The sequence below is a fragment of the Paramormyrops kingsleyae genome, chromosome 15 (assembly GCF_048594095.1).
Source record: "Paramormyrops kingsleyae isolate MSU_618 chromosome 15, PKINGS_0.4, whole genome shotgun sequence".
Lineage (NCBI taxonomy): Eukaryota > Metazoa > Chordata > Actinopteri > Osteoglossiformes > Mormyridae > Paramormyrops > Paramormyrops kingsleyae.
The window spans coordinates 25,986,894-26,001,977 of NC_132811.1; the positions used below are offsets into that span (position 1 = coordinate 25,986,894).

General features: G+C 40.0%; 1 protein-coding gene across 1 annotated transcript; it reads right to left on the minus strand.

The window, feature by feature from the left end:
• Positions 1-6,828: 6,828 nt before the first annotated feature.
• Positions 6,829-11,553, minus strand: b3gnt7 (UDP-GlcNAc:betaGal beta-1,3-N-acetylglucosaminyltransferase 7). Its single transcript, XM_072699987.1, has 2 exons — positions 11,102-11,553; positions 6,829-9,257 (listed from the first exon to the last, which is right to left on the minus strand). Coding segments are annotated over exons 1-2 (1,212 nt in total). The 5' UTR covers positions 11,104-11,553; the 3' UTR covers positions 6,829-8,047.
• Between the last annotated feature and the right edge of the window lie 3,531 nt (positions 11,554-15,084).

Consider the following 15,084-nt stretch of genomic DNA (forward strand, 5'->3'; position numbering starts at 1 on the left):
CAGAAAATCCATGCTCTCTATACGTGCTCGCATCTGCACGGCACTCGCTCGCTCGACAGGATAAATTTTGACACTTTGGAGGCGGGAACAGTGGCTAATATCCCCGCTCCTTTGATTGGTTTTTAAAAATATTGACTACGATTGGCTATTTGCTTTGGTAGAAGATGGAGATAATTTGTCACTGACCGCGGTTAAGTAAGTCTTATATTGGATATTCAGTTTTATGGCTTTAATAACTTTTAACGGAAGTAAGGTGGGGCGACAGAATCATGATGTCCAGTACATAGACAACGATGCACACCGATTATGTTTGCGCTTCAAACCATTTCGTGATTTGTGCAAAATCGTGTTAATAGCTAATATTATATGTTCTTTCAGCTGTAATGACATGGTGGTTTAGTATTTTGGGCTCATGGCGACTGTTGCACACCCCGTTTTCTGTTTTTGTTTCCCATATTACTTTACGTACGAATTTTAATATTTTTTTTTTCTTTTTTTTTGCCCACCACCACTCCCCCTCTTCGGAGGACAACTTTATGTTTAATTACAACATAAAAAATAAAAAAAGAATAAATGTTTACATTCACTTTTTTTTTTCCTCACATAGATGGGGGGGGGGGGGCTCATTTATAACATACAAAAACCCAAAATACAACATAAAACAAAATAAAACAAATAACAAGCATACAGGAGGCAAAATAGTGCCACAAGATCCGACAATGATGACAAAGCAAAAAGACAGACAAGAGACAATACGAAGTGACTTACGAGAGACTGGGACACGGCAGATATGCAGTTACAGTTAGAGATGCTGAAGTTGATCAGATGTACTGTATGTGTATGTGCGGGGTTTGTACTAAAAGTTTATAAAAGTAAGTGTGTATATGTGTACAGAGAAGGAGGGGGGAAAGGGGTTAACTTTGGAGATATACACGGTTTGTTTTTTTTTCCTCTCCTTTGCTCTGAGGCTATATGTTAGTAAAGTTATTGTGATGGAATATTAAGAAATGTTATAAATGGGTTCCAGGTGTCCTTAAAGGCTGACACATGCTTCCACTGGACAGCATTATTTTTTTCCATTGAAATGTATTCTACAATCAAGTTGGTCAAGTGAGTAATATCACATGAGCTCTTAGATTTCCAATTTTGGAGAACTACTTTCTTGGCGACAGCAAGAGAAATGAGCAAAGGGTTTTTATATTTAGAGCGGAGCGTGAGCGAGGAGCGGAGCGGGCGAAATTTGGTCAGAGCGCGGAACGGTTTTTTAATGAAGGCTGGAGCGGTCGCTCTTTCTCGCTCTAATTTCGCTCCGATAGCACTCACACTACGACTCTGAGGCGTGCGCAAATCTTCCCAGAATTCATCTATACAATTATCAAGATTTAGATCCGCTTTGGAATCTAAAAATACCTTTCTCGGAAACATGAGTGTGCTACGCGAACACGCGGAGGCCAGAGCAAAACTTGAGCAAGTTTTATATGGTTGTAGCATATCAAGTCTATAAAGTAAATAAAAGTATAAACGCCTATAATTTGGTAATCAGATAAATTAGTTTGTCATTCAAATTAGGTCTAATAGGATTTTTTAAATTCTCGTAACACTGTCAGTGAAATTTTATTTTATAGACAGAGACGCAGCAGCATCATACAGAAAATAACTGAGGAATTTAAAACGTGGATGCGCTTAGCCTGTATATTCTTTAGGCTATTAAGCCCACTGATTCCTTTATTTTTAAGCCTATATTTTGTGTGGAATGCCATTGCCAAGCCTGTCCGTTGCCTATATGTTGTTTAAAAATAAATATTTTCTGTTCTGAGTGCCGTTGCTCACATTTCTTTATGATATAAGGCATCGGTTTAAAATGACATTTGTTAGGCATGCAGATTATTTGTCCCTCTTAATTGGAGCGAGCGTGATGCGATTTGACTGGAGCTGGAGGAAATTAGCAAAGTTTTGCATACAATCTTATGATGTAACTAAAATTGTAATCATGAATATTTCCATAAGTAACTGTGTGTGTGTGTGTGTGTGTGTGTGTATGTGTATATATATATATGTATGTAGACTCACCTAAAGGATTATTAGGAACATCATACTAATACGGTGTTTGACCCCCTTTTGCCTTCAGAACTGCCTTAATTCTACATGGCATTGATTCAACAAGGTGCTGAAAGCATTCTTTAGAAATGTTGGCCCATATTGACAGGATAGCATCTTGCAGTTGATGGAGATTTGTGGGATGCACATCCAGGGCACGAAGCTCCCGTTCCACCACATCCCAAAGATGCTCTATTGGGATGAGATCTGGTGATTGTGGGGGCCATTTTAGTACAGTGAACTCATTGTCATGTTCAAGAAACCAATTTGAAATGATTCGAGCTTTGTGACATGGTGCATTATCCTGCTGGAAGTAGCCATCAGAGGATGGGTACATGGTGGTCATAAAGGGATGGACATGGTCAGAAACAATGCTCAGGTAGGCCTTGGCATTTAAACGATGCCCAATTGGCACTAAGGGGCCTAAAGTGTGTCAAGAAAACATCCCCCACACCATTACACCACCACCACCAGCCTGCACAGTGGTAACAAGGCATGATGGATCCATGTTCTCATTCTGTTTACGCCAAATTCTGACTCTACCATTTGAATGTCTCAGCAGAAATCGAGACTCATCAGACCAGGCAACATTTTTCCAGTCTTCAACTGTCCAATTTTGGTGAGCTCGTGCAAATTGTAGCCTCTTTTTCCTATTTGTAGTGGAGATGAGTGGTACCCGGTGGGGTCTACTGCTGTTGTAGCCCATCCGCTTCAAGGTTGTGCGTGTTGTGCCTTCACAAATGCTTTGCTGCATACCTCGGTTGTAACGAGTGGTTATTTCAGTCAAAGTTGCTCTTCTATCAGCTTGAATCAGTCGGCCCATTCTCCTCTGACCTCTAGCATCAACAAGGCATTTTCGCCCACAGGACTGCCGCATACTGGATGTTTTTCCCTTTGCACACCATTCTTTGTAAACCCTAGAAATGGTTGTGCGTGAAAATCCCAGTAACTGAGCAGATTGTGAAATACTCAGACCGGCCCGTCTGGCACCAACAACCATGCCACGCTCAAAATTGCTTAAATCACCTTTCTTTCCCATTCTGACATTCAGTTTGGAGTTCAGGAGATTGTCTTGACCAGGACCACACCCCTAAATGCATTGAAGCAACTGCCATGTGATTGGTTGATTAGATAATTGCATTAATGAGAAATTGAGCAGGTGTTCCTAATAATCCTTTAGGTGAGTGTATATTCCCTTTTTTCTTGAGTCTGTTTTGCTCATGCAAAATGAAATGCGATTAGTATAGATTAAAAATGAATGATATTTAATCACGATTAATCTAAATTAATCCACAGCAACCCTGTGATTAATCTGATTACAAATTTTAATCGTTTGACAGCACTAGTATTAGGGATGTTAACCGATGACCGTTTGACCGGTGGTTGACCGTATCAACGTTAACCGGTCAAAGTTTTCGGTAGTCGGTTAAAAAAAAAAGTGATATCTAAATTAGGCTATTATATAGACAGTGGACTATACGCTACTACAGTTAGCCATCTCATTCCTCATCTTTTTGTGTTAAGTGAACAAATTATCCCTCACACTCAATTTGTCATAACTCGCCTGTTTGTACTTAATAAACCAATAAAAACATTTGGCGCGAGGTCACAGCGTTTGGGTTCGCGCGCTCACAAGGTTTGCGAAATTTAACTTTAACTTGTTTTTCGTTAATTTATTTTCCAAGAATAACTAATGGCCAAACCGTTGTGTTATGTTTTAATAATTAGCACCCTTAACACCTGTCTGTGAGCTGTTTGTTGGCTACAGTATTCTCATTCATAGATTCTAATAATTTTTCGTTTATTTAATGTTATTCTTAAGAATAGCTGTAGGTTTTTGTCTGTTATGGTTTAGGAGATGTTGCCCTTAACAGAAGTTGACACTTGTCTTTTTGAAAAATAAAAAAATAATATTAATTATACAACAGAGTTGTCCTGTCCGTTATTAGAAGGCACACAGTGAGTTAGACCTGCCTTGGCCGGTGCGTCTTTTACGCATTCTGAAGGTGCCTGTTTTATCCATTGGTTTTATCATGTTGCAGTCTATTAGGCAACATTCCGCATAAGATGGGCTTATATTTGGAAATACATTACATCTACATTTCAGTGGTAACCGATAAGGTGATGATGATCATCATCTTTCTTTATTATGGTTAGCACAGTGGTTCCCAACCTTTTTTAACTCACGGCCCACACAGCCAAACACATATGTTTCCGCGGCCCACTGCAAAAGAATTTAAACGATCCCGCTTTTTGTGTCGGGTTAACTAAGTACTCGGAAGCAAGGCTGTTAATTGTCTTTATTGAATAAACTGGTAATTTATTTCATTATATATCAAATTATGATTTATTTGATTTTGACTAGACATTTTTTATTATATTAACAATATTACAATTTCTATTAATAATAATTGGCGGCCCCCTGCAATACCGTCGCGGCCCACTAGGGGGCCGCGGCCCACAGGTTGAAAACCACTGGGTTAGCACTACCTCAACTAAAGCGGCGTCTCTTCGGAGCTGTCATTTTCTTAAATGAGCAGTGGCAATGTTTCAAATGAGCTTCTAACCTAGACAAACGCCTTTATTTTCAAAGCGATCACCTTGTACCCAAACCATTTGAAACTAAGGAGCCATTTGTCCTACGATTACATACAACAAGCTCTTCGGCGCCGCGTTTGCGGGACTCATGTTTCGAGCTGTAGGGGATTTTAAAAAAGTGACGTGAGTGGCAGTGTGTGTGTGTGTGCGGGAGGCAGAGCGGCAGAGAGATGCGACAGAGTTGCGAAATTGCAGGCGCGGCTCGAAATGGCTGTTATTTCAAATAGCGTACCATATTTTAAACTAATCGGTTAACCGGTTTCAACCGGCTACTGAGGCTCGGTGGTCGGTCAAGAAATTTTTTAGTTTTCGCCATCCCTAACTAGTATATATGTATGTGTATGTGTGTGTGTATATATGTATGTATGTGTTGTGTGTGTATGTATGTATGTGTGTGTGTATGTGTATGTATATATGTATGTATGTATGTATATGTGTGTATATAAAAAGTCAAACCAGCATCTCTGAATATCCCTTAATGTGTGATTGTGTGTGTGCATATGCCATGTGACCCATCCAGAGTGTACCCATGCCTAATTCCCTGTCCTGTCCAGGATAGATGGTTGGATAATGGGTGGATGCGCTGATATGTATCATACTTGCACTGGTATTTTCTGGCACTGCAGCAGGTCAGGCAGAAGCAGGGACACTAGCTGCTATTTAATCTGCTACTCAGTTTTGTGTCTTTCAGCTCCAAGCTCAGTGCTCTGTTGTGTTTGCTGGAGTTTCCAGATTTGTTTCTAGTTTGTGGGCAGTCTTGCACTGGTTTTGCTGTTTTCGGTAGCAGGTGTTTTTTCCAGATCAGTGGTTACGGTTAGCTGCAGTTCTGTTTCTCTGTTCCTTTGGATTTTTTTAGTTTTATGCTTTAGTTTATATTTGCTAGTTTCCGTTCTTGCTTGCTGGTTCTCTGCACCCTCCTCCTGACACAGCTGGACACATTGTGCTCAGCAGGTACCTGTTACTATGTCCTAAGCCTACTGTCCATTACAGTGCCTTTTATACATTACCAGTCTTACGTGTGAGATATATTTCTTGTATCACTATATTTCGATTCTATTCCTTAGGAATGCTCTTCAGATTGACCTCTCAACAGTAATAATTTATGCCAAAAATTCTGTGCCTCCTGAAAAAGTGTCACCAATAGATGTTGCCCAGCAGGGAGGTGGGAAATGGTACATTTTGGCTTCCCTATAAAGTGCTGGGCCCCCTGAATCAGCCAGGGTTTCCATACCCCTCCAATGACCCTGCCAGTAATTAACCACTACACTAAGCCAGAAGGGGGTAGATAGAGTTTTAAGTACTAGTGCTCTGGGAGAGGGAGCAGTTCCTGCAGGGGTGAGGCGGGGTGGTGGGGGGCTCCAAAAACGAGTAAGAGTATGTCTAAGGAGGTGTGCTGTGAGGTCACAGTGTATGGTCCCCCACTGCTGAGCAGGCCCAAGGCAAACAGCCGGCCAGTTAACGACGGCAAACAGCTGCTCCGCCGCCCCTTTGTGGTGAGCTCCCATATGGGCCACTTCAAACAGGGCTCTTCCTCACATTGTCGTGTGTGCAGGGCTGTGGCTTTTGGCAGCATCTCCTCAGGAGTGCATTTGTGAACTTAGCACGTCCATTGTGCTTTTATTTTTAGAATGTTTAAACCAATCAAACACTGTGTTGTTAAGATAAATACTGCACTGAATGCGTGGTTGTCTTGGAAATGTTCTAAAATGAGTTCTAATTGGTTCCCTGCCATATAGGAAAAAGAAGACCTGTAGCCTAATCCCATATCTTCTTAAATTTGACTGGATGCACAATTTAATCATACCTGTGCTGTATATTTCTGTTGATTAAAAATCATTAGGGATTTATAGACATGAAGTAGACAAATTAAAGCAAATGCAACGGTAAAAATTTACAAATTTCCTTTGTAATACAAAAAAAACTTATTTAACCAATAAAAAGTTCAGAAGAAAGAAAATTCAGAACAGAGGCCAGCTGATCATTTATTTCTCAGTAACCTAATGGGTACGAAACATGCCTTATGAACTTTTTTTTTTTTTTTTGAAAGTTAGAGCTATCTTTACGAAAAAAATAATCTGACTTTTGCTTACTGTGGTAGGGTGGGGGATGCTGCAAATGATGAGGACCCATCGATCATGATTGACACGTTCCACATACGTATTTTAATATCTCAAGAAACAGAATAAATATTTCAGCCTCAGTACACAAAACTGAATAAATGTCATTTTTATTTACAATTAATGAATGAATGAATGAATGAATTAATTAATTAAAAAAAATTCCCCATATACCTTGCATTATGTAGCAGCATTCACAACCACCCTGCACAATTTGTATTAGTTTTCACATCTTATTTGCATAAATATATTAAAGTCTTTCTCCAATTTTGTCAAATGAAGGAGATTCATACATGTACCAACAGCAATTTGTTTCAATTCACAGTTCATTTTATATTTAATGTAAACCTTTTCCCCCCCTTGTGCATAATTTCAGCATGTAAATTTTAAGTCTAACATCCCAAATAAATACACAACTCTCCCCAGATAGCTTGGGAGCTTTTATATACCACAGTTTGGAGAAATTAGAGCGCAGAAGGAAACTTAGATAAGTTATCAGGTGTAATTTAAAATCGATTTTCAGCAGCATAAATCATTAGGCCTACAAAAAACTGTAATAAAAGTTTTTTAAATTAATGAGGTAGAGGCACTTTTAAAAGAAACAAAAAAAAAAACACTTGCTTAGTTACTTGATCTCATGATCCAGATGTAAACCATTCACAATTTCACAGCAGTTTTAAACACGTTGTTTTTGTTAGGAAAGAAATCTAGTTTTAAGGAACGCTGATATTAAATAAGTCAGTCACTTACACAATTTACCACCTTGTTTCTATTACTGAGGAGTAACTGATACTCAATGATTAGTTGGTACCTCAGTCTCCTGGATGATGCTGTGACCCTTAATGTACAATTAACTATATAAATGTAAAGCCTTTACATTTCATCACAGGATCAAGTCAGCTTCAATGCAAATCCAAGTGTATACACTAACATCTACATTCTTAAACATTCAAAGTATTAAAAACAATTACTATATGTATCAATTTGGGCACAAAAGATTTTGACAGATCAAAAATGGAGAAGACATTCAGTGAATTAGTTCAACTAGATTTACTGATTCCAGAAAGTAAGACATAAGTTATGGAAATATTACTGCTCCAAAGAAAATAGCCAGAGGTTCTCATCTGACCTAATTTCATCCATATTCTGATTTCTCCCAAAAATACTTCTCAAATAGCAAGTCTCTTTCTGTTCCCTCACCCCAATGTGTACTTAAAGTCTTATGGTCTCCCACATCATGAGAAATTTACATTCTGTGAGCAGATACGGTGAGAATTAACCATTTCCCACATCTGGAGGAGATCCTGGGGAAGTAACTTGTGCACCACCATCATGTCTTTGAAGAAGCATGGTTCTCTATTAAGTTTGCTTTTCTTGTCGTGCACAAGCCCAAAGGTTTTGAAGGCATTATGCTTTATGGGTGCGACCTGCAGCACTTGCAGGCACATGCCCAGAAAGACATCGTCAATGGGGAACAGGTCCAAAGTTTCGCAGGCACCATACAGTTTCCGGGCCAGTGGGCCATCCATCAAGAACCCACCCCCTCCAGCATATGCTGGGTAAAGAGTCTTGTCATACAACGCCACAGGGATGTAATATTTGTTCTCTTTCTTTCTAATGGGCTTGGCCTTCAAAATAACATCTCCTGCAAAGAGGTTTTTGATGTTCATGCTTCCCAGAAACTCCAAAACATTCCTCACACCAACAAACACATCATCATCCCCCTTGAAAATGTAATGCACCTTAGTGCAGTACATGGAAAACCACTTAAGAAAGTGGATTTCTTTCAGGGTGAGGTTGAAAAAGCTATCCATGAAATCCCACTGGAGTATGTCCCCATAGATATAATTTTCATATTCCAGCAGTTTCTGATGATTGGCTTTTTCTGCCTCATTGGATGAAGTCCCCAGAAGGAAGACTGTTTTAATTTTCTTGCCGTCAATTTCCTGCTCTCTCCCCCAAGTTTTCCGGATGACCTCCCTGCGATCATGCTGCGTTATAATGGATTTAACCACAATTAGCAGGTAGATCTCTCCTTTACATTTTTCCGGCTGGTTGATAATCATGGGGAAATGCCTGCAGTGTCTGTAGAGCAGGAACTGCTTAAAGTTATTTTCCAACTCCATAAACCACTGAAACTTTGAAAGATTATAATTAGCGCTGCAGTTGTTAATGGTGATGTCCCAGGTTCTCCTTACATCTCTCCCAGACACACTAGACTCCTCAGTAGCAGCCACTGAATTTACTCTACCCCAATTCCATAATAACTCAGGTACAAAACGGAGAGACCTTCTCTGAGAGCTTCCATGAAGCCCAAACTGCTGCTGAGTTTGCTGGCTCTTGTGAAAGTACGTGTTACTGCGGCTCCTCTGGAATATTGTTAGGGCCACTGCAGCCAGCAAGAATATGAGGCCCACTCTCCTGCACATCCTCCACTTGTCTCTCCTGTAGACAAATGAGAAAGCAAAGTTGCTGGTGTATTCCTTTATGTCCGCACACATGCAATGTACCAAGACAATCTTTTACAAAAAAAAGATGTACAGAGTGGTACAGTGGTAAATGTGCAGGCCAACACTTCTGGGATGTGTGATTAGTTCCATCCCTAACCGTGTGTGTGTGTGTGTGTGTGTTTTCATTCCTCATGTAGGCAGGCATTTCCTCCCACAATCTTTCCCTTTTGATGATCTCTAAACAGACCATAGTATGTTGACCAGAGCATGTGAGCGGAGCGTGAGCGAGGAGCGGAGCAGGCGGAATTTGGTCAGAGCGCGGAGCGGTTTCTGTCGCTATACGCACGTGAAATGAACCAAAATAAACACCTTGCGTGCACCGACTCATTCTTCCGGATTTTTGCCAAATTCCACTTAAGGGAAACACACACACACACACACACACACACACACACACCCATTGAAAACGTTATCGTTTCAGACTTTAAACACTTGCATTGCTAACTAATTCAGGTTCTATTTTCTAGTAGCGCGGTGAAATGGCTGTTCTATAACAGGGTTACTCCAATACCAGCGTGTTCCCGTTCACTGCAGGGTACATACCGAATTTGTTAGTTTAAAGGGTATTCGAATGATTAGAGTTCTGGTGTGATCAAACAGGTACATTTTTCGAGGTAGTCATTACGGGGAAAACGACATTTAAGGCCACTTAAAATTAATAAATTGTTTTACATGATTCAAACTTCTAAAATATTGGTGAGTAGGGGATTTTATATTTTATATTTTTAGCGAAAAGACGAACGGCAACAGAGATATAGGCTACTAAAACTAGAAAAGTTCTCAAACAGCTCGCGAAGGGTAATATATATTACTCGGTATATTGATGCCCTGCCAAGATTTTAATACCGTGGGCCCACACACAATCTGACAAACGATAAAAACCATTGTCCGAGAAGCGTCAAATTGAAAAATCCGAGGCTGACATTCAAGATTTTTCACCCACAGTTTTTGAGGTGAAAAAAACGGATTTTTTGAAAAATATAAAATATAAAAAAAATCGAGGCGGCACCAAAAAATTGAGGCGGGAGGCCATGTAAAACAATTTATTAATTTTAAGTGGCCTAAGCCAGAAGTGCCAGGTTATTTATTCACAGTCATAATTAAGATGCGATAAGCAGATTACATACAGACTGACGTAATATCACAGATCGATGACTGCACATTGTACAGATATCAAGAAGTCGCAAAACGACTTTGAAAGTAGCCTACCCCGAGCATGAATTGAATTTTAATAATGGACGATTTTCCAACTTAGTTTTTTTTCCATGGCAAACAACTCGCTTGGAAGTTTTATAAAAGGTAAATTATAATTAGGCTATTGTTGTTGTTGATAATGATAATAATAATAATATCAACAATAATAATAATAAAACATACATCAGAACTTCACTGTAAACTTCACTGTAAATTCATTTTACTGGCAAGCGTCAGTCAAATAAATCAGGCGAGCGACCTTTTCATAATCGTCCTACTTTTACATTGTCGTATAACAGAGGACACCGGCTAATTCTGCTCACGTTTATTTACCACTATATAATTAGTAGCCTACTCCTGCCAAATATAAGTACCAGTATATTAATTAATGTTAAAATGGCATCGTCTATCTGATCAGAAGAGATCGATTAATAACCAATTAATCCAGTAGGAATGGGACCTTTTACCTGATAGAGCCTGAAAATCCAAAATACCCCCGACTGTTCTTACTGAAGAAATATATATCAAACACTAAGATTGAGATCATACTAGGACTCACAGTTCAATACAGGGCACAATACTTACATTTTTAAAACTAATCCGATTAAGTTAGGGGTTTTCGCTTCGTTTTCTTTTCACGCCTTTCCATTCAACCTTGTTGGTCTACCTTGAAGATACGCACATCTCGGACTGTTGGATGAAGCGAAGCACCGTCTCACGCGCAGGCTCCCCATGCCGCGGTTATAAGGGCGTGGGGTACGCGGCTTAATGCAAAATCACCGGGAACTGACTGATGATCACTCCCCTTCCGGCCCATAACATGCATTCAGCGAGTCAGGGAGCCACTTGCTGCGATTTCCAGTAGAGAAGCCTAGATGTTTTACTTAATTTACTGACTGTTATTAATATTGCAGGTAACTTAACCGTTTTCCGAAGAACATCAAGTACTTAATTGTTGTATCGTAAACGATTACGCAGTATATTTTAACAATAGGCTACGCTAATAACCTTAAATGACTATGAACATTTTTATTTTATTTACAGTCATCTAGTGTTTAATTGCAAATTACATTTTAATGTCCTCTGATGCGGTGATTGTTCTGTTTTAATACTACTTAACTATATCTCTGCATTTGCCACAGTCGACAACCACATCCTGATTATGAGATTACGTGACTGGGTCGGCATATCAAGGCACAGAATTAGATTGGTGTACATCCTATTTCACTGAAAGAAGTTTCTTTGTCTCTATTGGTGACTCCGTGTCCAATTTATATTTGCTGCCATTACGTTTGACACATATGTTAAGCAGCTGACCAGATCTTTTTTGCATTTAAGAAATATCAGTAAATTGATTAGTAAATCTGTAGTTTGTAATGCAGAACTACACTCACCTAAAGGATTATTAGGAACACCATACTAATACGGTGTTTGACCCCCTTTCGCCTTCAAAACTGCCTTAATTGTACGTGGCATTGATTCAACAAGGTGCCGAAAGCATTCTTTAGAAATGTTGGCCCATATTGATAGGATAGCATCTTGCAGTTGATGGAGATTTGTGGGATGCACATCCAGGGCACGAAGCTCCCGTTCCACCACATCCCAAAGATGCTCTATTGGGTTGAGATCTGGTGACTGTGGGGGCCATTTTAGTACAGTGAACTCATTGTCATGTTCAAGAAACCAATTTGAAATGATTTGAGCTTTGTGACATGGTGCATTATCCTGCTGGAGGTAGCCATCAGAGGATGGGAACATGGTGGTCATAAAGGGATGGACATGGTCAGAAACAATGCTCAGGTAGGCCGTGGCATTTAAACGATGCCCAATTGGCACTAAGAGGCCTAAAGTGTGCCAAGAAAACATCCCCCACAGCATTACACCACCACCACCAGCCGGCACAGTGGTAACAAGGCATGATGGATCCATGTTCTCATTCTGTTTACGCCAAATTCTGACCATTTGAATGTCTCAAAAGAAATCATCAGAGACTCATCAGACCAGGCAACATTTTTCCAGTCTTCAACTGTCCAATTTTGGTGAGCTCGTGCAAATTGTAGGCTCTTTTTCCTATTTGTAGTGGAGATGAGTGGTACCCGGTGGGGTCTTCTGCTGTTGTAGCCCATCCGCCTCAAGGTTGTGCGTGTTGTGGCTTCACAAATGCTTTGCTGCATACCTCAGTTGTAACGAGTGGTTATTTCAGTCAAAGTTGCTCTTCTATCAGCTTGAATCAGTCGTCCCATTCTCTTCTGACCTCTAGCATCAACAAGGCATTTTCGCCCACAGGCCTGCCGCATACTGGATGTTTTTCCCTTTGCACACTATTCTTTGTAACCCCTAGAAATGGTTGTGCGTGAAAAAAATCCCAGTAACTGAGCAGATTGTGAAACACTCAGACCGGCCCGTCTGGCACCAACAACCATGCCACGCTCAAAATTGCTTAAATCACCTTTCTTTCCCATTCTGACATTCAGTTTGGAGTTCAGGAGATTGTCTTGACCAGGACCACGCCCCTAAATGCATTGAAGCAACTGCCATATGATTGGTTGATTAGATAATTGCATTAATGAGAAATTGAACAGGTGTTCCTAATAATCCTTTAGGCGAGTGTATATAGATACTTATACATGCCTTTATCTCATCTTGTCTGGACTATTGTAATGAACTATTCTCCTTGCTTAGTAAGTCTGCCATTGATCATCTTAAGTCAGTTTAGAATGCTACTTCTACACTACTTGATATGTCAAATAGATGGTCTTGCATTACCTGATTTACACCCTGCTCTTCACTGGCTCCCTGCTGCATATAGGATTCAGATTAAAATGCTCATTCTTACTTACTGTCACTGCATGGTCAAGCCCCTGCATACGTGGCTGTTGTACTTCATCCTCGCTCACCTCTTGGTGACTTCTGTCTGTAAAAAGTGCTATACAAATAAATTTTACTTACTTGCTTAGTTTGAAGTGACTTACATATCTTACCATTAGGAAAAGTGTCCTCCATTTTTATTCCTATATGCAGTTTTACAAGTTACTGAGGCTCACTGGACTGCAATTTTCAGTTCATATCATAATTTTTCATTTGGAATGAAAATCCTCAGTCATGGAATCCTACCCTAAATGTAGATCTCTCTTTGAATGAATCAGACTTGAGGATTGGCCTGTATCCAGTTCCATCCATTTCATTTGGGTGGCCACAACCTTCCCAACCCCTTGAGCTGAAAAATAACCCTATAGCATGATGCTACCGGATTGCAGGGATGGCATTCCTGCTTTGCTTTCCATCCAAGCAGTTCAACTTCTGTTCAGTTAAACCAGAATATCATCTTTTAGAGTATGCAGAGGTGTGCTACTTGGCTACTGGTAAATGCTGGAATGACTGTTATTCTTCCTGAGAAGCACTTTCACTCATGTTCTCACCATATTCTCAAAAGCACCAAATGTATGCAGAACTGAGCTTGATCTCTGCATAACATTTCCTCATATTAGCCAATTAACTGTCAGTGTGTTTATTGGCCACTCGACCACGTCACTGACAACTACGCTTTTCATCCAAATATTCAATATGAATATTTGCTTTATCATAGTAGTATCTCCAGGTTTTGCTATATTTTATCTCTGAGTTGTCAATACCTAAAAATTACGTATAATACCAGAAGTCATTAAAATGATTATTTTCTGTCTGCTTTCGGTCATATTTTAGCACAACAGACTGACTGACAATTCAAAACTTAACAAAATCAAATACAATACTGTATTTTACCAAGAGAAAAATGTTGAAACAAGCTTATAGGTTTGGGAAAAAAAATCCTTCTTCCTTTTACACTCAGTCCATTTCCTGAATTTCTCCCTCCATTCTTTTCTCGCCATGTGCATCCTGTCTATAAGCCTGCTGTTTTCTCCCCATTTCCCCTGATATCTGTGCCTGGATGCTAATGTGGCCTATCCTCTGTGTGAGGACTGAAGGCAGCTGTATGGGCCTCACTGACCCCACTCTACTCGGACCCTGCCAACTGTGCAGAGCAGTGTGATCCCACTTCCTGTACATTACCCAAATAGTGGCCCTACTTCAACATTTCAGTCTTGTTTCCTTTTGGGGGGGGGGGGGGGTTATTGGACATGCAATCCAGCATATACAATATTAGACACATCAGTCAGGGTTGTCCTATGATATATGTGGTCTCTCTTGGGTTCTTCAGGACCTACCAAGCAGCATTTCTTTAGCTGAATTTGATTTTCATAATTCAAACTTCTTTCAAGAAGAGATACAGTGGGCTAAAAAAGTATTTGACCCCTAGAGGAATTTTAAATTTCTTGTAATGTAAGAAGTTTAAAGATGGCAATGGTGCAAAGAAGATTGGCGAGCTCCTTAGCCTCAGTGAGTCCACTGTGAAGGCCATCATAGTGAAGTGGAAGAAAACGTGACCCGGCCTAGGTCAGGCTGCCCTGTTAAAATAACAAAGAAAATGTCAAGGAAACTAGTCAGAGAATTAAGGTGACTCTGTCACCTGCAAAGCTCAGTATCTGCAGCTGGAGTGGACGTGCACAAGACCACAACATTGAAGATTT